Source organism: Asterias amurensis, chromosome 6, assembly GCF_032118995.1.
Source record: "Asterias amurensis chromosome 6, ASM3211899v1".
In the NCBI taxonomy this organism is placed as follows: domain Eukaryota; kingdom Metazoa; phylum Echinodermata; class Asteroidea; order Forcipulatida; family Asteriidae; genus Asterias; species Asterias amurensis.
Window position 1 is genome coordinate 14,319,721 of NC_092653.1, and position 20,151 is coordinate 14,339,871.

Genomic DNA, 20,151 nt, shown 5'->3' on the forward strand with positions numbered 1-20,151 from the left:
ATTATCAGCATAAAACCTTACTTGGTAACGAGTAATGGGGAGAGGTTGATAGTATAAAACATTGTGAGAAACAGCTACCTCTGAAGTGACGTAGTTTTCGAGAAAGAAGTAATTTTCCACGAATTTGATTTCGAGACCTCAAGTTTAGAATTTGAGGTCTCAAAATCAAGCATCTGAAAGCACACAACTCGTGTGACAAGGGTGTTTTTTTTCTGTCATAGTTATCTCGCAACTTCGACGACCAATCAAGCTCAAATTTTCACAGGTTTGTTATTTCATGCATATGTTGAGATACACCAAGTGAGAAGACTGGTCTTTGACAATTACCAATAGTGTCCACTGTCTTTAAGTTTTTATTTGTTTTTGTCTCCAGATCCGTGTGATTATTTGACCTGCAATAATGGAGGAACCTGTGTGGTTTTGATGGGTGAAGCGTACTGTAGATGTGTTTATTCAGAATGGCGTGGAGCTAACTGTGAAATTCGTAAGAAACCAGACCCATTTATAACAAATTATTTCAAATGAAAAAAATTGCTCCCTGAAACAAAACCGCCTAAATCAATTTACATTTGTAAGTGATTCGGGCTCTTATTTCAACACGGTATAATCTACAACATTTTTGACTACGCTGATTCATAACGTTGCAGAGGGTTTGGATACGATACAAAACACCATGTCCACAGATTTACATTAAAGGAACACGTTGCCTTGGATCGGACGAGTTGGTCAAAACAAAAGCGTTTGTAACCGTTTTTTATAAAATGCACATGGTTGGAAAGATGTTTTAAAAGTAGAATACAATGATCCACACAAGTTTGCCTAGAAATTGCGTGGTTTTCCTTCTACTGTGCGAACTAACATGGTCGGCCATTTATGGGGGTCAAAATTTTGACCCCCATAAATGGCCGACGTGTTAGTCGACGAGGTAAAAGGAAAACCACGCAATTTCGAGGCATGTTTGTGTGGATCATTGTATTCTACTTTTACAACATCTTTCTCCCCATATGCATTCTATAAAAAACAGTTACAAATGCTTTTCAAAGACCAACTCGACCGATCCAAGGCAACGTGTTCCTTTAAAGTTTACACCGCTTGAAGATAATATAGGTATAGAAAGCTTCCCTTATATAAAACTTGCCAAGGTGGTGCGGTAGTTTTTGAGAAATTAGTAAAACAAAGTTAATTGTTATTTGTAAGCATAATGTTGGGATACACCAAATGAGACACAGGCGTGTAACACATGGTTTGATTTGTAAGTGTTGTTTTTTTCTCCAGGTAGAGACCCTGTAAGTTGCCTGAGTGTAATATGCATGAATGGTGGCACATGCCTACCCCATGCACGTGATGGTGCAACATGTGACTGCCCTCTAGAGTTTACGGGTGCATACTGTGAGACAAGTAAGTATATCAAAGAGGAAGTCAAATGTGCAAAACTCTTGATGTTCCTCCGTTGGTAGCAGTTATTTTATTCAAGGTGTCTGAGCAAATGTACGAGCAGTAAATCACAAAGCTAAAAAGAAATAACGTAACTTGTTTTTGGTTTTATCTATAAGTAATAATTTTTAGAGGATTTGAGTGAAAATTTGCTTACATTGTCCCAACCAGTGATCTTTACACCATTTTTATGTTTGTTGTGTCTGTTAGGGGATCAATCTTTGAAATTACTTTACAAAATAAAATACATTATACACTTCAATATTATACTTTCATGTTTGCACTGACAATAGTGAGAATGTTTCAAAGAGCAAAGTCAATTAGCAGAAAAAAAACTATTTTTTGTGTATTCATAATTGATTAACCAGACCTTTCGATATGTTTATCCAGATTTACATGTACCAACACCATGTGATAGTTCGCCCTGTCTCAATGGAGGGAGCTGTCGGGATGATTGGGGTTACGCGGACTGTTCGTGTGATGAAGGGTGGCAAGGAGATAACTGTGAACAGGGTAAGGATACCAGACCCATTATAAGATATGCATCGATTGATACGTATAGCTGCTTATAAGCACAACAATTAAAGCTAAGCACATCCAAATGGTGCTTACCAGAATAACCGCCAAACATCAATGTCAATGATAAATGACTTGTCATTTCATCCTGCTCATTACTTCAATAGCAGACAATTTTTGTGCAATATTTTCTATGTAATCAGTACTATGAAATTCGGACCAAGGCCCTCTTTTATGAAGCTGCTCAAGCAGTAAAAGCAGCTGTGCATAGAAAAACAAAACAAAACATTCCTACCACATTGAGGGTAAAAACAAAGTACATTCAATTCGACCACCAAAATGGAAGGCTGGGCGGACGTAACTATGACAAAAGTGGGCAAACACGTTTTTCAGTAATGTTAAATTAAACATACAACATAATGTGTTCATTTACAAAGACAAAGTTTATGTGTATTATTTATCTCCAGAAATACCTTTTCCATGTGCAAGCTGGGCCTGTTATAACGGAGGGAGATGTTATACAGGAGCTGGGGGTGCCGCTTATTGTGATTGTCAAACAGTATGGCAAGGAGATCACTGTAAACAAGGTAGGATACCAGACCCATATAAGATCTAAAGGGCCCGTTTACGTAGATCTCCTTAAGCACAAAAACTAGCTAAGCACAACCAAATGATGCTTACCCAGAATTATCAGCCAAACTACCATGTCACATGTGCAATTTGTGACTGATTTATTCTGCTCATTTCTGCAATAGCAGACAATGTTTAACGACACTGGACACTATTGGTAATTGTCAAAGACTAGTCTTCACAGTTGGTGTATCTCAACATAGACATGTATGCATAAAATAACAAACCTGTGAAAATTTGAGCTCAATCGGTTGTCGAAGTTGCGAGATAATAATGACAGAAAAAACACCCTTGTCGCACCATGGTCACATGAAGTTGTGTTCTTTCAGATGCTTGATTTCGAGACCTCAAATTCTAAATCTGAGGTTTCGAAATCAAATTCGTGGACAATTACTTCTTTCCCGAAAACTACGTTACTTCAGGGGGAGCTGTTTCTCACAATGTTTTATACTATCCACCTCTCCCCATTACTCGTATTCGTAATCAAGAAATGTTTTATGATAATAATTATTTTGAGTAATTATACCAATACTGTACTCTGCCTTTAAGCAATATTTTATGTTTTAGCAGTTCTTCGAAATTTTGACCAAGGCACACTTTCATGGAGCTGTTTAAAGCATACAAAGTAGCTTTGCATATAGAAAGAAAAAAAAACACAACATTCGTACCACTTGGGTTGCCAGTGAAACTCCCATGTCACATGTTCAACTATTGGTGACTTGTATCCTGCTCATTTCTGCAATAGCAGACAGAATTGTCAAGGACTATCTGTTGCTTAGGCCTATAAAGCAGATTATGAAATTGGGTACGCCCGGGCCTTGATTGAAATGTACCTGTTGACATCATCACCTATTAATCAAATCTTGTTGTACCAGTTTAAGATTCAGATTTCATGTGTGCTTGTGTGGTGCTATTTTCTAGGCACTGTGTGCAAATGGCATACTAATAGACGAGCAACATCTTTACAGGCAATGTTTACACCTTTATGCTAATTTTCGAAACGGGATGAAGAAAATATTATGTATTTTTAATCTACACCAATGTGTATTGTAGCACTGTACACTCGAAAGCACTCAATACTTTTTAAATAAAAAATAAAAAATAAAAAACGGTCCTGTAAATTTTTGTTTACCGAACACGGGAAAGAACAGTATGAGTAGTGTTTAATACACGTCATTATAAAGGTAAGAACAAATTACATTCAATTCGGCCACCAAAATGGCTGACAACAGGCATGCGTATGACATCAGTGGTTTTGATTCGAATATTTTGTATCCATATGTAGCCAAAGAGTGCCGTGGACTAAACCCATGTCAGAATGGCGGAATATGCCTATCGTATAATGCAGGTGAAGAGCCAATATGTAACTGCTCACTCGGATTCACTGGTACCTACTGTGAGGAGACAAGTAAGTTTACCAGTCAACCAGAACAATTCCTTTGTTTGTATTTGTACATGTTATAGTGTATACATTATTTCTTTCATAGCAATCCGGTTTTTTTTAAGTTGTTTTTTTAGATGTTATCTAGTTACCTGTTTGTCTTGTCTCCTTGTTTGTAGTTTTTTCTATCTAGGCTGTCGTCTACAAGCCTTGGCTTAATCTGACAGCCTCATACTCTTTATTTTGCTTATACGATATATCTTAAAAAGAGATAGTATAAAATAAATGTTTACTTGAATTGACCTTTTTTCGGAATTAAATAATGTATAGTCGGAAACTTTTACACTTAAAAACATTCAAGAAAACATTTGTTTGTTGTTTATCTCCAGAAATACCCTCTCCATGTGCAAGTTTGGCCTGTCTCAATGGAGGGAGCTGTACGGATATTGGGGGCTTCGCGTTCTGTGATTGTGAGGCAGGATGGCATGGAGAACACTGTGAACAGGGTAGGACACCAGACCCACATAAGATTATGCATTAATCTATAGGGCCCGTTTACGTAGAGTTGATTAAGCACATAAACTAGCTTAGCACAACCAGATGATGGTTAGCACAATAGGGTTGGTTACCAGCAAAAACTATCATGTCAGATGAACAATTTGTGACTTGTATCCTGTTCATTGCTGCAATAGCAGACAAATTTTAAGCATATTGTTCTGTTTAAAGATGCTGTCAGATTTTTGGCCGATTTGACCCAAACATTTTGATTTAAAATTCAATAGGTATTTTGATGGAGGTCGAGAAATTTACCAGCTTTCATTTGAGCCATTGCTCGAAAAAGTCCGTCAACTGTTAGTAGCAGTGAAATAAAGTGCTCAAAATTAATTTTTGTCGGGATCCCGACAATGTATCACGTGACCAATTCTTATGTGTTTTAAAATAAACGTTTTAAATTTTTGTCATGGTTCCTGTTTTGTCATGGTTTCGTTAGAGCGGGAAACTCTTTGAAATACCATTCACTAAAAAAAATCTATTTTTTAATGTTTGGGGCAAAAAATCTGACATAGCATCTTTAAGCAGCTCTATGAAATTTAGACCAGGGCCAAGTTCCACGGAGCTGCTTCAGCATAAAAAAAGCAGCTATGCGTAGAAAAACATTCTTACCACATTAAGGTCACCAGCGAAACTACCATGTCACGTGAACACTTACATTTATATGTTATACTTATTTCATTTCTCGGGAATAAAACGTAAAAATAAAAAACACTGTCATTATGTTAAAAAAATTATTTAAAAAAAAAACAGCGAAGATCAATTTAAATACAGTAAAGAAAAAGAAACAGGGGGAGCCCGAGGGATTGCCTAAAAACACATTTCCTGTCGAGAGGCTCTCCTCTCCAACTGATCCTATGAAAAGAACAAACAAAAACAACTATATGAAAGTATATAAGTATACTAGCAGCAACAAAATTACATACAAGGCAACCAAGCAAGGTAAATACATAAAAGAAAAAAAGAGAACAAACATGTATCATCGGGTTCACAATTAACTACAATTATTTTTATTTGTTTGCCTTTTTTTTTGTATATAATAGCAACTCTTCTTAGAGATGTTTTTTAAAATGTTTTAATTTTGAATAATAGCCAAATGTAAAAAAAGACAGTTAATTAATGTAAACCTGTATACACAATGTGTGCCTTGTATCATTCTCATTTGCGCATGAGCAGACATTGTCATAAGTATACAGTTTTATAAAACTTGGCTCCGGTCAAAACAGAATAATGTATACATGTTGACACAATCACCTATTAATCAAATATTTTTGTACCAGTTTAAGATTCAAAATTCATGTGTGATTGTGTGGTGCTATTTTTTAGGTACTGTGTGCTAATAGACGAGCAACATCTTTAAACGCAAATTGACACCTTTAATGAATGTTAATTTGCATGTCAATATAAAGATAATCACAAATTACATTTAATTCGACCACCAAAATGGCAGGCAATAGGCGGGCGTATGACATCAGTGGTTTTGATCCAATTGTTTTATTTCCACATAATTGTAGACGGTGCACTATGTCTGAATGGCGGAATTTACCTAGCATATCTTGAAGGTGACGAACCAATATGTGACTGCCCAGTCGGATTCACTGGTACATACTGTGAGGAGACAAGTAAGTATACCAGTCAACTAGAATAATACCTCTAGTTGTACTGTACATGTGGACTTTCAGGGGACAGATTGTTTTCAGATAGCCTACATTAAACATGTTCCCCTTTTCAAAACTTCACAAATGCAACATACATAGCAAGTAAAAGTATTTGGTTCATCACAGGGGCGTAGATAATTAAATCGTTTGAAACTACTGCACCATTGGCCTGAGTTGCTCATTTGTTACTTTTGAATGACTTTAAGGGTGCATTTAAAGACAGTGGACACTATTGGGAATTGTCAAAGACTAGCCTTCACAGTTGGTGTATCTCAACATATGCATAAAATAACAAGCCTGTGAAAATTTGAGCACAATCGGTCATCAAACTTGCGAGATAATAATGAAAGAAAAAAACACCCTTGTCACACAAAGTTGTGTGCGTTTATATGGTTGATTTCGAGACCTCAAGTTCTAAATCTGAAGTCTCGAAATCAAATTCGTGGAAAATTACTTCTTTCTCGAAAACTATGGCACTTCAGAGGGTGTCGTTTCTCGCAATGTTTTATACCATCAACCTCTCCCCATTACTCGTCACCAAGAAAGGTTTTATGCTAATAATTATTTTGAGTAATTACCAATAGTGTCCACTGCCTTTAAAGGTTGCATATAATACACACAAAAAAACAAAAATACAAATATACCATCAGTGTTCCAAAAACCCATTGTGTTGCTCAGCTAGACTCCAAAAGCACCAAAGTGCCCTCGCAATTGCCAGGATGTTGATTATGTTGTCACCAATTCCAACCATCTTGCAAAAACGTCACAACTTTCATGTTCAATCGCCAGTTGAAGTAACCTGTTTCAGTAAAGATGAGTGCTTTGCTTTTGTCTGTTTTCACAACTTGTGTGTATATTTTGCCCAAGGATTGCATGTTGCCATTTCTCTTTTGGAATAAGGGAATCAATGTGTGGTGAAGAGGTTTATAACTAGTGGTTTAAACCCGCCGAGGCCTGGTTCTTGATAGTTTTACCGAGACTGAGTCGAGGTAAATCAATTATCAGGAACCAGGCCTCGGCGGATTTTAACCACTTGTTGAAAACCGATGCAACACACTTTGATTCCCATTCATAAATACCCTTTCGGTAAAAAAAACATCAACACTGTTTGGTCAAAGAGTAAAATAAATGCCAGAATTGTAATTGTTAAATCATTTCTTTCAAGACAACACCCCTCCGAGTATGAAATGGTGAGGCCCTCGGGTAAACAACTCCTTATAAGGAGATTGCTTGCGCGTCGCGCGTATCGCGTGATCTAGTGGCACAATATTGTTCCAGCCGTTGCTCTCGACCAATAGGAATGAAGAAAGCACAGGTGCAAGCTTGTGTGTCACGCCCAAGTTTCAACACTTTTTACTGGACAGGTGTTATATCAGCCGTTCAAACACACCCACGTGTTGCCCTCTCGACCAATTAGAATGGATAAACTGTCTTAGGTATTTATGAATAGCACTTTGTAAACACTGTTCTTGCTAACTATTGTTTGACTAGTTTATATTATTATCTAATGTCTGTATAATTTCATGATCTTCTTATTCCACTTGTTGACTCAATATAAGTTTTGAATATGGACAACTATATCTGATTGTGTACCCAACAGGTTCTGAGTTCGCGGGACTGGGTTTATTTGTATTAATACCCATCATATTGGCTGGTCTTGGTCTGGGTGGTCTGTCGCTGGCACTCTTCATCTGGAAGGTCAACCGCTTATATGCATAGTAAGAATAACAAGAAGTTATGTTTGATGCTTTGCATGGTGTGAAGGACAAATTTGAAAATGGAAAAATTCAATGATGATAGAAAACATCCCTCGAAATAATTTTGTATGAAATGTCATATTATTTGATGAGAAATAATTTAAACTACCTTCCCGTTTGGAGTTTATCGTTCAGTGAGCGTTGTTAGATTTTCTTTTGAATTGATAAAATGTGTAATCGGTTGTTCACTCTTTTCTCGTGACCAAGATGGCCGATCGATCTCAAACTTCAGGTTTGTCAGTTTATGTATATGATGGATTACATAATCTGCTTACACTGCCATCAACTGTTTCGTGACAAAAAAAAACAATTTTGTAACGTTCCTTTAAATGCGGTGCAAAGGTAATCATGTATGCATATATTACCCATAACTGTTTTTTTTTTATTCATACACCCTGTTTTAGGGATTTTCTTTTGATGGTAATTTTTATTTTTATTTTTTTTTGTAGTTTTGTATGCCTAAACTTGAAATAGTTGTTTTTAATAGATGGGAATTTTCGTTTAATTTACGGCTATTCTTATTGTTTTGTAGTTTACTTTATTACTCTTTGTACACAGGGCTTTTAAATACACTGGACACTAGTGGCAATTGTCAAAAACCAGTCTTCTCACTTGGTGTATCTCAACATATGTATACAAAACAAACCTTTGAAAATTTGAACTCAATTAGTTGTCGAAGTTGCGAGATAATAAGTAAGACAAATATAGCATCATTGTGACACGAAGTTGTGTGCTTTCAGATGCTTGATTTCGAGACCTCATGCGTATAAGGGGTCTCGAAATCAATTTAAATATTTAACCGAGAAATTGCTTCATAGGGAGCCGTTTCTCACAATGTTGTATACTATCAACAGCTCTCCAATGCTCGTTACCAAGTAAGTTTTTATGGCAACAATTATTTTCAGTAATTACCAATAGTGTCCAGTGCCTTTAAATGGATAGATAGCAGTTGTAATACTGAGAAGGCTTCAATATATTAGTTTACAAACAAGTAGATAAATAAATACTTTGCAAATTGGAATTTATCGTGTATTATAAATCACGCCATCATACTTTCAAAAAATAGCAGTTTTAAGTTTTAACTAATGCGATAAACAAAATAAAAGCCCCCGAACTCCCCCCCCCCCTCCCTATATTTGGTGCTGTATCCCAACATATAGCAAACGATAACAAAGCTGTGAACATTTTGCCTCGATTGGTAATCGAAGTTGCACAAACATAATGAACGGAAATAACGATACAGTGACGAGGACACAAACCATGTGAATGACCCAAGAAACTTCATGCTTCCAGCTGCTCAATCGAATATTCAGTTTTATATAACTGACATACAGATTCTTGTCATTTGATTGGTGGAACTTACTTCACGTGACATTCACTATTACTCCCATCCGCACCGGCGATCAATAAGACCTATTCGCCCATGGGGAGTAGCATTTCCCATTCAACAGTTAGGATCATCCTTGTTCCCAATGTGGTTGAGCAGTACAGCGCCGCCGCGCCGCTGCTAAAACAAAGGAACACCTGTGCAAAAGGTTGTGATCCGATCGCTATTAAATTTGTGCATTGTTGCCGCTACGCGGCGCTATATGATTTACAATTGAAATACAATTAATTTTGTTCCGAACCAGTAATTTGTGTGATTTTTCATAACGTTATACTTTTAAAATACATCAAAATGACAAGGATCTATATTTCAGTTTATATAAAACAAATATTGAGTGCCTATAATTCGTGGAATGGAAGGAATATTATCGCTCGGTAAAATGTTGGACTGTTCCATTTCACTCGGCTTCGCCTTGTGAAATGGAACAGTCCAAATTTTACCTTGCGATACTATTCCTCCCATTCTACTCTGAGCCACTCAATATTTGTATAATGACGAAGGACCATTAACGTGATACATGTGACATTTGACACCCGTTGACAACAACTACAGCCCCAAATCTCGGAATATCATTCAAAGCGTTAAGTTGTCATAGAATGGGGTGACAGTGGGCGCAGTGGACCCGCAGTCTACTTTTTGATATTGCGTCGCTGGTTACTTTGTATGGACGGAAATAGCAAACTGTGCGATGTATATATAGAGGTTGACAAAAGACAAGCGGGCTATTTCATACACTTGGTTCTGACCTATGATCTTTTTCGGAGAATCTATATATTAGCCTTTTTTTACGCCGGAAATACAGTTTGTTTGCCAGTCAAGCATAGCAGATGTAGGCGTACCTTATTAATTGAATTGGGAATACTTGATTATACTAGGAATCGGTGGTCTTTATTTAGGGAAGGTTTTGTGTCACGTGTTCGACTGACCTGGACTGGAACTAATAACCATATATTATTCATAAACATCTCAGACAGTTTCGGTATTCCTATTGGTGGAGAGCGCGTCACTTGGGGGTGTATAAACTTCTGATAATGACCAGTGTTTATAACCAGCCGACGTGCAGTGCGTACCAAACCGAATGTAATGAGCCGGCGTGTATCACAACCGGGAACAGTGTTCGATCGCTGGCGATTATTTAGTTCAATGTTTGGCCGGGAAATATTCAAGTGGTGTTTTTGTTGAGAACTTATCGGAATCAAACCTCAATCAATCAACATCAACCACTTTTTTTTTCTTCATACATATACATCAAAATAAACAATTTGATTTTACAGAGACTGAAACTGAGGCATGACCCATTAAAAGCAAAAGCTTGTAGACTACAAACCTTCAGCAGTTCTGTTAAGTTAAAGGCAGTGGACACTATTGGTAATTACTCAAAATAATTATTAGCGTAAAACCTTTCTTGGTGACAAAAAATGGAGAGAGGTTGATGGTATAAAAAATTGTGAGAAACGGTTCCCTCTGTAGTGCCATAGTTTTCGAGAAAGAAGTAATTTTCCACAAATTTGTTTTCGAGACCTCAAGTTTAGAACTTGAGGTCTCGAAATCAACTATCTAAACGCACACAACTTCGTGCGACAAGGGTGTTTTTTCTTTCATTATTATCTCGCAAGTTCGATGACCGATTGAGCTCGAATTTTCACAGGTTTGTTATTTTAGGCATATGTTGAGACACACAAACTGTGAAGACTGGTCTTTGACAATAACCAATTGTGTCCACTGCCTTAAAGGAGATGGTTTAAAAACGTGAAGTTTCGCGAATAGAATGTACCGTGACGAAGGCGAGTATAGTCACGAATCTACACGCTTTAGAGTCTCAATCTCTGAGTTGAACTATTTTCCCTTTTGGTGCTGTAGCAGTTTTAATGAACTGGATTTTTCAATTAGTAAACAACAATTATTAGTCTATCAAAATTCGTATACATTGCCAAACGGCGGTTGGCTACATTTTATAATTATTTTGCAAAATATATAGGTCTAGCTTTAGTGCTTGCAATATTGTCGAGTACAATGTCAGTTTGCTCAGCTAACAATAAATCCTTATTTTGTAGATTCGTAAAAGTAATCTACAATTTCAACAATAGAGTGACGTCACATAAAATAGTTGAAGAAATGATCTAGTTCTTTTCAAACCACGTGGGTCGTAACGGGTGTGGAACATACCCTTTTTAAAGGTAATTTTCAAGACTAGTCTTCTTTGGTCATCGAAGTCGAAAGAATGAAAGAAAAAAACACCCTAACTTTTACACAAGGCTGTGTGCTCGAGGTCTCGAAATGAAATAAGTGAAAAATTACTTCTCTTGAAAAATATTTGACTTCAGAGGGAGCCGTTTCTCACAGTGTTTTGTACTATCAACAGCTCCCCATTGCTTGTTACCATAGTAAGTTTTTATGCTAATAATTATTGTAAGTAATTTATTACCGATAGTGTCCACTGCCTATAAGCCAGTGGCAAAACTGAGTTCAATGTTCTTGTGTGGTAGAACCGGGCATTGGTTTGTGTACAATAGAGTGCATCACATCCAGCCCGTATAATATTATACGACTGGTATCCTCTACTGCCAGTGTGCCCCGGCCCGGTGCAGTACGATTCGGTTGCAAGGAATTATAGCCAGTGTACATAGACCGTATTCTTTGTTCATGTACATTTGCAGAGAGATCAGTAGAGAAGTCGTGAGTGCGGTCGTTCTATCAACCTCGTACGCGTGGCTGTACTCCACACAGTACAATGTACACATACATGTACAATGCACATAAATTATAAACACTGATCCACGCACTGTTGTGTTGGGAGTGCGCTGGCGGAATTCGGAGAGGAATTTTTTAGCGAATTAGAGCTCCGGTCACGGCCGGCTGGAGCTCCTTGATCAAGGCTACATTTAACAGAGTGAGACCGTCACATGAACCGGATAGCAGATTATTGAAACACTTCAGCTTGATCCTATAGGTCACTGACAACAACCAGCAGCACCAGGAGTTTGATGACAAACCTACACATTTAATCAGCATGCCTATAAAATAACATCTTTGGACTGCTATGGTGGTCTTCTGCAAAACTGTAGCGTAAACAGTATTGGGTTGACATTAAATGGGAATGATTCGCAGCCCAGTGAGGTTGGTGATGTTTTGCTTAAGCTGCTGAAGGGCAGTGTTAGGCACGGTGATGTCATCCGGAAATGGTAAGTAGTTAATAAGATAATTAGACCAAACACCTTCATTACAAACATACGCTACCACACTGAAACACAAATGAGGTACAAGTATTCATGCTATCCCATATGTGGCATAGTTCTCTGTGCGTCATTAGCATTTTTCAGGGAAGCCGGACACTACTCGCACTGTTTGGTTTGGCAGTTCTTTTTATATACAGACAAAATTAATTTACTAAGCCCATGTGAAATTGTTTACGATCAATTAAATCAAATTCAGACAAAATTAATTTACTAAGCCCATGTGAAATTGTTCACCATCAATTAAATCAAAACGGCCCATGTCATCAGCCATTTGCTTAAGCCCTATAATTTATACACTATTTTATAATTAATTTTCATTTATTTAATCTAATTTATTAATTTATGTATAGTTGTATTTATTTTCCATATTTCTTTCTTTGGTTTGTTTGTATTGGCCGAATAAATAATAACGATAATTTCTCTCATAGTTGTGGTGTTTAGGATTAACCACTGATCTGAGACACTAGAAATACTGATTTGTACGTTTCCTGATATTATGTTAATTATCACTGATCAGACATCTTGGGTTGGAATATGGACTAACCAATGTTATTCAATAGAGGGCGGTATAACATCTCTTAATCTGATAGCCTCACACAATCTGGTTCTCCCTCCATCCTCTCTGTGCCTATTATTTTGCTTATCTATGTACTATGATGTATATGCTATGTCAGGGGTCGAAATTGCCACTAGCCCGCTAGTCCGGGATTACCAGATTTACAGCCGGACTACTGTTTTTTCCAGTTTGATAGCCCAACGGGCTAGTGGAAAAACAATGCAAAAATCATCATTACAAACAACAAAGAACTGTGCTATGGTGTATTGTAAAGTTTGAGCCGTGACGCGAGACATAATGTGTCTTTCGGGCTACCAAAATATCATCAGGGCTACTAACAATTATTGGTTACTAGCCCCGCTGACTACCATGAAAATACACTTAATTTCAACCCCTGTATGTCTTGAGAACTTGTAGTGTAAAATAAACGTTAATACTTGAAATGACATTTTTATAGGAGTAAATAATGTATAGTTACTAAATCGAAAACCTTTACACTTAAAATAAAAGGCAAACCCTTTTGATTTTGAGGGGAAATCAAGTAAACATTTCCATAACTCTTGTTTTGGTGTCTCATATTAGTTTGTTTCAAGACACATTTTATTTGTCTCTATTTAGTGTTTAAAGGCACTGGGCATTATTGGTTAATTAATGATAAAAATTATTAATAATTAAATTGAAATAATTTACAACTTAAAACGAGCATTTGGAGAGCTGTTGATAAAACACAATGTGAAAAATGGTTCCCTCTGAAATAAAGTAGTTTTTGAGAAAATGTGTAATTTGTCTCTCAAATAGTAAAATAATTCAGTCCCGAAGCCTTTTAATTTGGCATCTGATAACACACATTGTTGCAAAAAAAACTCAACTCGGTACTAAAAGTCCGCATTCGGATTTCGTACTATTATTACCTGTAGCGCAATGTTGGAATAATTGTCTTGACCAAGCTTCATGATACCATACGGATTGTGTTAATAATCACTCAAAGGCAACTGATGATTGCCAAGTAGACATGGAAACATGGTATTGATTAGAGATGAGTTGAAGAAAAATAATCTCGTAAAACTCATCAAGATGTATTTTACCGTTTTTGTTGTAAGTCTCAAGTCAACAGTGGTTGGAGCGTCACTGAATGGGACACCGCCGTCATTCAATTCTCATTATTATAAATTCAGAAAATCCAAGTTTATAATCAATGATGTTAAAATGACACTCCCAAACAATTACATTGGTGTTGTTTTAAAGGAACACGTTGCCTTGGATCGGTCGAGTTGGTCTTTGAAAAGCGTTTGTAACCGATTGTTATAAAATGCATATGGTTAGAAAGATGATTTAGAAGTAGGATACAATGATCCACACAAATTTGCCTCGAAATTGCGTGGTTTTCCTTTGACTGTGCGAACTAACACGGTCGGCTATTTATGGGAGTCAAAATTTGACTCCCATAAATGGCCGACCGTGTTAGTCGACGAGTTAAAAGGAAAACCACTCAGTTTCGAGTGATACTTGTGTATGGTCCACATTTTACTGGTTTTTGTGTTTTGTCTTTTTTTACCACATTACCCTTTATTTTGTTCACTTGTTAAAAATGTCTGCAGTTCAACCAATTGCCGCCCTGTTTACAAATAAACCATATAGGTATAAACATAACATAAAAAAACTTTTTAAGTCACCTGGAAGTGTTTTTTTCAAGATGAAGCTTTTGTAACTAAAATATGTGTTTTGATGAGTAGAATATGAATAAACAGTTAACTAAGGTTCTAAAAATTTAATTTCCATTTTACTAACAAATTTAAAAGTAGGCCCGACCCAAGAGGGTGCTGTTCGTGATGTCAATCGAGGCGCGATATTTGAGTGTTTGCTGCACAGCGCTGGAAAAGACGTCGGACCGGACCACTTTGCAAACTGACCCCATATTTAGTTGTTTTGCTGCCTCAAGCAGCAATACACGTGGTCGACATTGCAGGAAAAATGCAAGAATAAAACCTTTTTTCGAAGCGTACAAACTCACGATTAGAACTTGCATTGTGTGTTCAATGTTCAATGTTCGATCGAGGCAAAGTCTGCCTCGATTGACGTCACAAAAGGGGTAGGCGGAGTCACCCCCTAACAACTTTATCTATTTTTTAAACATATTATAAATCGTTCCAAACAATACTCAAAAAAATATTTTATTGTTCATTAACATATACTCTAATGTTTGAAGAAAACAAAAATTGATATTTCCAGGTGACTTTAAACGGAATGTGTATTATACTCATGTGACATATGAAATAAAAAATACCCTTGTCACACGAAGTTGAGTGCTTTCAGACGCTTGATTTCGAGACCTCAAATTCTAAATCTGGGGTCTCGAAATCAAGTTCGTCGCAAATTACTTCTGTCTCGAAAACTACGTCACTTCCGACAGTTGAGGGAGCCGTTTCTCACAATGTTTTATACTACCAACCTCTCCTCACTGCTCGTTACCAAAAGATTTTATGCTAATAATTACTTTTTAGTAATTATCAATAGTGTCCACTGCCTTTAACATCTAACTACACGGTTCGAATTTTTTTGAAAAATTCGTAAAGAACAACAATTATAATGATTAACGGTTTTTATATAGCGCCCTTAACCTCAAAAGGGTAACGAGGCGCTTCACAGAGGTTAAACAAATTAAGTAATGTCACGAAATTAATTTGAATAATGTTCGCCTCAAGAGACGAACATTATTTTAGCATAAACAACGTATTTACCAGACTGGACTTCATGATCTCCCTCTCAAGAAAACTTCGCCCTGTCGAATTCCTTTTTCTTGTTGATTCTTTTTGCTAAAAAGCTTGACAACATGATGAAGCTGAAACTTCTATCAGGTTATGCTATGGATTAATGTCATGGCCAAAACCTTGGTCTACAAAAGGTATATTAGCATAATAACACTTTAATACAATTCTTATCTCACAATTCTAACCCCTTTTTGAGCCCATATCCAATAAGTCACCGAGTGACCGATATTTCTCACACGCTGCGCCACACCTCTGGAAAAAAAATTACCATTACAAGTAAACTCACCCGTGACTTCCATTCCTTCGCACAGCCGAGTGTTATTTTTACGGATAAACCAACAATGAATGGTAAAACGGAATGTGAATGAAATTATTACAATTCTAACCCTGTTGAGCTCATGATCAAATTATTCATGGATTGGCACAGATTGTAGCAGTTTACCTCATAAGTAACTCACCAACAATTTGAAAATACATAAAAGGTTCATGTTTTCATTTAAGTATTTCAAGGAACATTACATAATTATTGTCAAAAAACAGTTGCTGACAGTGTGATTCCTTTATGTAATCTACCAAACATAAACTGACAAACCTGTAGAAGTTTGATATCGATCAACCATCTGGGTCACGAGAAAAATATAGTGACAATTGATTACACCTATAGTAGATGGCTAATTTAATGCAATTGTTGGTCAGTATTGCTTAGAGTATTTTCTAACCCAGCTATTGCGACTTTTTATTGTTACAATTCTAAGAACTTTATACTGAGAGTAGGATTGCTTAAATACAAACACAAATGGCACAGTAGCAAGTGATGACTAGTGCAGGTTTTGATTTTAAGTGTTTTATTTTCCCTAATACAGACACAACTAGATGCCCTGGTGCTATAACGTGTATGAATGGCAGATGCATAAATGGAGTTAGCGGGCCAAGATGTCTGTGCCTACAGGATTTCACTGGTACACACTGTGAGACAAGTAAGTATATCAATCAGCCACTTATCAAAGAGGAAGTCAAATTTATAAATACCTAATTAAAAGAAAGTTTATCCATTCTAATTGGTCGAGAGGGCATCACGCTGGGGGCCGGGTGTTTAAACGGATGATTTAACACCAGTAAAAATGGAGCTTGACATGCTAGCTTGCACCTGTGGTTATAAGACCGTTTATTCATTCATATTGGTCGAGAGCAACCGTTGGACTGGAACACCCGATCACATCACGCGATACGCGCAACGCGCACCTCAATCTCCTTATAAGGAGTTTTTACCAGAGGGCCTTTTACCATTTCATAGCTATAGAGGGGTGTTGTGTTGAAATAAATCATTGACAAAAAAAAAATACTTTTACTTTTACTTTTTAATTTACCTCGACTTCGTCTCGGTAAAATTACAAAGAACCAGACGTCGGCGGGTTTCAACCACTAGTTTAAAACCTCTTCACCACACATTGATTCCCTTATTAATGTGCTGTAACCCTTGATGATCCTCTGTTTATAGCAATAGAAGAAGTGTAAATCAAAGAACTGAGTGTCGGAGCAAATGTATTGGGTATCATCACAAAGCTAAGAAGTAAACATCAAGTCTTTACTTGTTTTTGTTTTCTCTAATTAATGATTTCTTTTTTCTAAGTATGGGGATTTGTGTGCCACACTTGATTGAACATGGACTCACTCTCTCCCAACCTGTGTGATCTGTGCACCATATTCAAGGAACCTACATGTTCATGTTTTCCTGCGAAACTACAATGTCACAATTATTGGTGACTTGTATCCTGCTCATTTCTGCAATCGTTTAGGGGTCCGCCCGATAGTCCGAAGGTCCGTTAGTCCGAAGGTGCAATAGTCCGAAGGTTCGATAGTCCGAACGCGCAAATTTTCCATAAGAGGGGGTTCATTAGTCCGAAAATGTAATAGGGTTCGTTAATCCGAACATATGATGCGATAGTCCGAAGGTTCATTAGTCCGAAGGTTCATCGATCCGAAGGTTTACTGGTCCGAAGGTTCGGTAGTCCGAATTTAAAAAAGGTTAGTTGGTCCGAAGGTTCGATAGTCCGAAACAAAAACGAGGTTCAACAGTCCGAAGGTTCATTATTCCGAATCGACGATAAGGTTCGATAGTCCGAATCGACGACAAGGTTCGATAGTCCGAATTGACAATAAGGTTCGATAGTCCGAATCGACAATAAGGTTCGATAGTCCGAACTGACAATAAGGTTCGATAGTCCGAATCGATAATAAGGTTCGATTAAGGTTCGAAAGACGCACACCGTCGGGAAATTTAAATAAGAAGTTCGTTTTGTTCATAGATATAAATTAAAATAACTGAAATAACTAGATCGGCCGCGCGTACATACACGGGTTCTGGCATGGGTCCGCCATTGGCCTATCTCCCCTGTTCACTTTCTGTGCGTTGCCGTGGTCACGTGACTTGTTGCCGTCGGCACGTGACATTTAGCGCGTCCAAAGCCTATCTCCCGTGTGCATTTTCTGCGCGTCGGCTTTCGAACGTGAAATCGTTACCGCGTCCATGGCGAACCAAAATAAATTCTACACAGGCAATGGCGCGTGTGTATTGTCGATTCGGACTATCGAACCTTATTGTCGATTCGGAATAATGAACCTTATTGTCGATTCGGACTATCGAACCTTATCGTCAATTCGGACTATCGAACCTTATCGTCGATTCGGACTGTCGAACCTTATTGTCAATTCGGACTGTCGAACCTTATTGTCGATTCGGACTATCGAACCTGATTGTCAATTCGGACTACCGAACCTTCGGAATATTTAACCTTATCCTATTTTCGGACTAAAAGGCCATTCGGACTATCGAACCTTCGGACTGTCGGACCTTCGAACTATTGAACCTTCGGACTAACGAACCTTCGGACTAACGGACCTTCGAACTATTGAACCTTCGGACCATCGAACCTTCGGATTATCGAGCGGTAACCATAGTTTAGACATTATAATTGTCAAGGACTATTTGTTGCTTAAGCAGATTTATGAAATTGGGCCCAGGTCTAAGCAGAAATGTACCAGTCGACATCATCGCCCATAGCAAATCCCAATTTAAGTTTCAGACTTCGTGTGTGATTTTGTGGTGCTTTCTGTTAGGCTCTCTGCAAATGGTATATAGACGAGCAACATATCTTTTACACCTTTAATGTTATTTTATTTAACCTTTTATTTTCGCACTGTGAATAAGGAACACAATCTGTATTTTTAACCCTACACCAATGTGTAATTAGCACTCAAATCCAATTTATTTGAAGACAAATAAAATTACATGTGGATTTTTGTTTACAGACTTCGGGAAAGCACTGTATAAGTAATGTTCAATACACATCAATATAATAATAGGTAAAAAACAAACTACATTCAATTCGACCATCAAAATGGATGGGGTAGGCGGACGTATGACATCAGTGGGCAAACACAATTGTTCAGTAATGTTCGATTAAACATACAATATAATGTGTTTACTACAATATCAAACTTGGGTGTATTGTTTATCTCCAGGAATACCTTCTCCATGTGCAAATTGGACCTGTCTTAATGGAGGGAGCTGTTATCAGAATTCTTGGGGTGCTGCGTATTGTATTTGTCAAACAGCATGGCAAGGAGATCACTGTGAACAGGATAGGACACCAGACCCATATAAGATATGCATCAATCTATACGGCCCGTTTACGTAGAGCTGCTTGAGCACAAAAACTAGCTAAGCACAACCAAATGATGCTTACCAGAATAAGGTTACCAGCCAATTATTGGTGACTTGTATCCTGCTCATTTCTGCAATAGCAGACAAATATTGTCAAGGATTATTTGTTGCTTAAAGGCAGTGGAGAAACGGCTCCCTCTGAAGTAATGTAGCTTTCGAGAAATAAGTAATTTTCCCCGAATTTGATTTCGAGACCTCAGATTTAGAATTTGAGGTCTCGAAATCAAGCATCTGAAAGCACACAACTTCGTGTGACAAGGGTGTTTTTTTTTCTTTCATTATTATCTCGCAACTTCGACGACCAATTGAGCTCAAATATTCACAGGTTAGTTATTTTATGCATATATTGAGATACACCAAGTGAGAACATTTGTCTTTGACAATTACCAATAGTGTCCATTGTATTTATGCAGATCATGAATGGGCCCAGGTCTAAATATGATGTTGACATCATCGCCCGTAGCAAATCCCGTTTTAAGATTCAGATTTCGTGTGTGATTTTGCGGTGCTATGTTTTAGGCACTCTAAGACCTGCAACATATCTGTCGAACC

General features: G+C 37.4%; 1 protein-coding gene across 1 annotated transcript in view; it reads left to right on the forward strand.

The window, feature by feature from the left end:
- The window catches only part of LOC139938837 (uncharacterized), a 31,831-nt gene extending 22,942 nt beyond the window's left edge, over positions 1-8,889 (forward strand). The window contains exons 17-24 of the mRNA XM_071934479.1: positions 374-484; positions 1,276-1,398; positions 1,825-1,947; positions 2,418-2,537; positions 3,866-3,988; positions 4,351-4,467; positions 6,028-6,135; positions 7,772-8,889. Coding sequence (XP_071790580.1) covers positions 374-484; positions 1,276-1,398; positions 1,825-1,947; positions 2,418-2,537; positions 3,866-3,988; positions 4,351-4,467; positions 6,028-6,135; positions 7,772-7,890 — 944 coding nt within the window. The 3' untranslated portion in view covers positions 7,891-8,889. The remainder of the gene's footprint in view (positions 1-373; positions 485-1,275; positions 1,399-1,824; positions 1,948-2,417; positions 2,538-3,865; positions 3,989-4,350; positions 4,468-6,027; positions 6,136-7,771) is intronic.
- Positions 8,890-20,151: the final 11,262 nt, after the last annotated feature.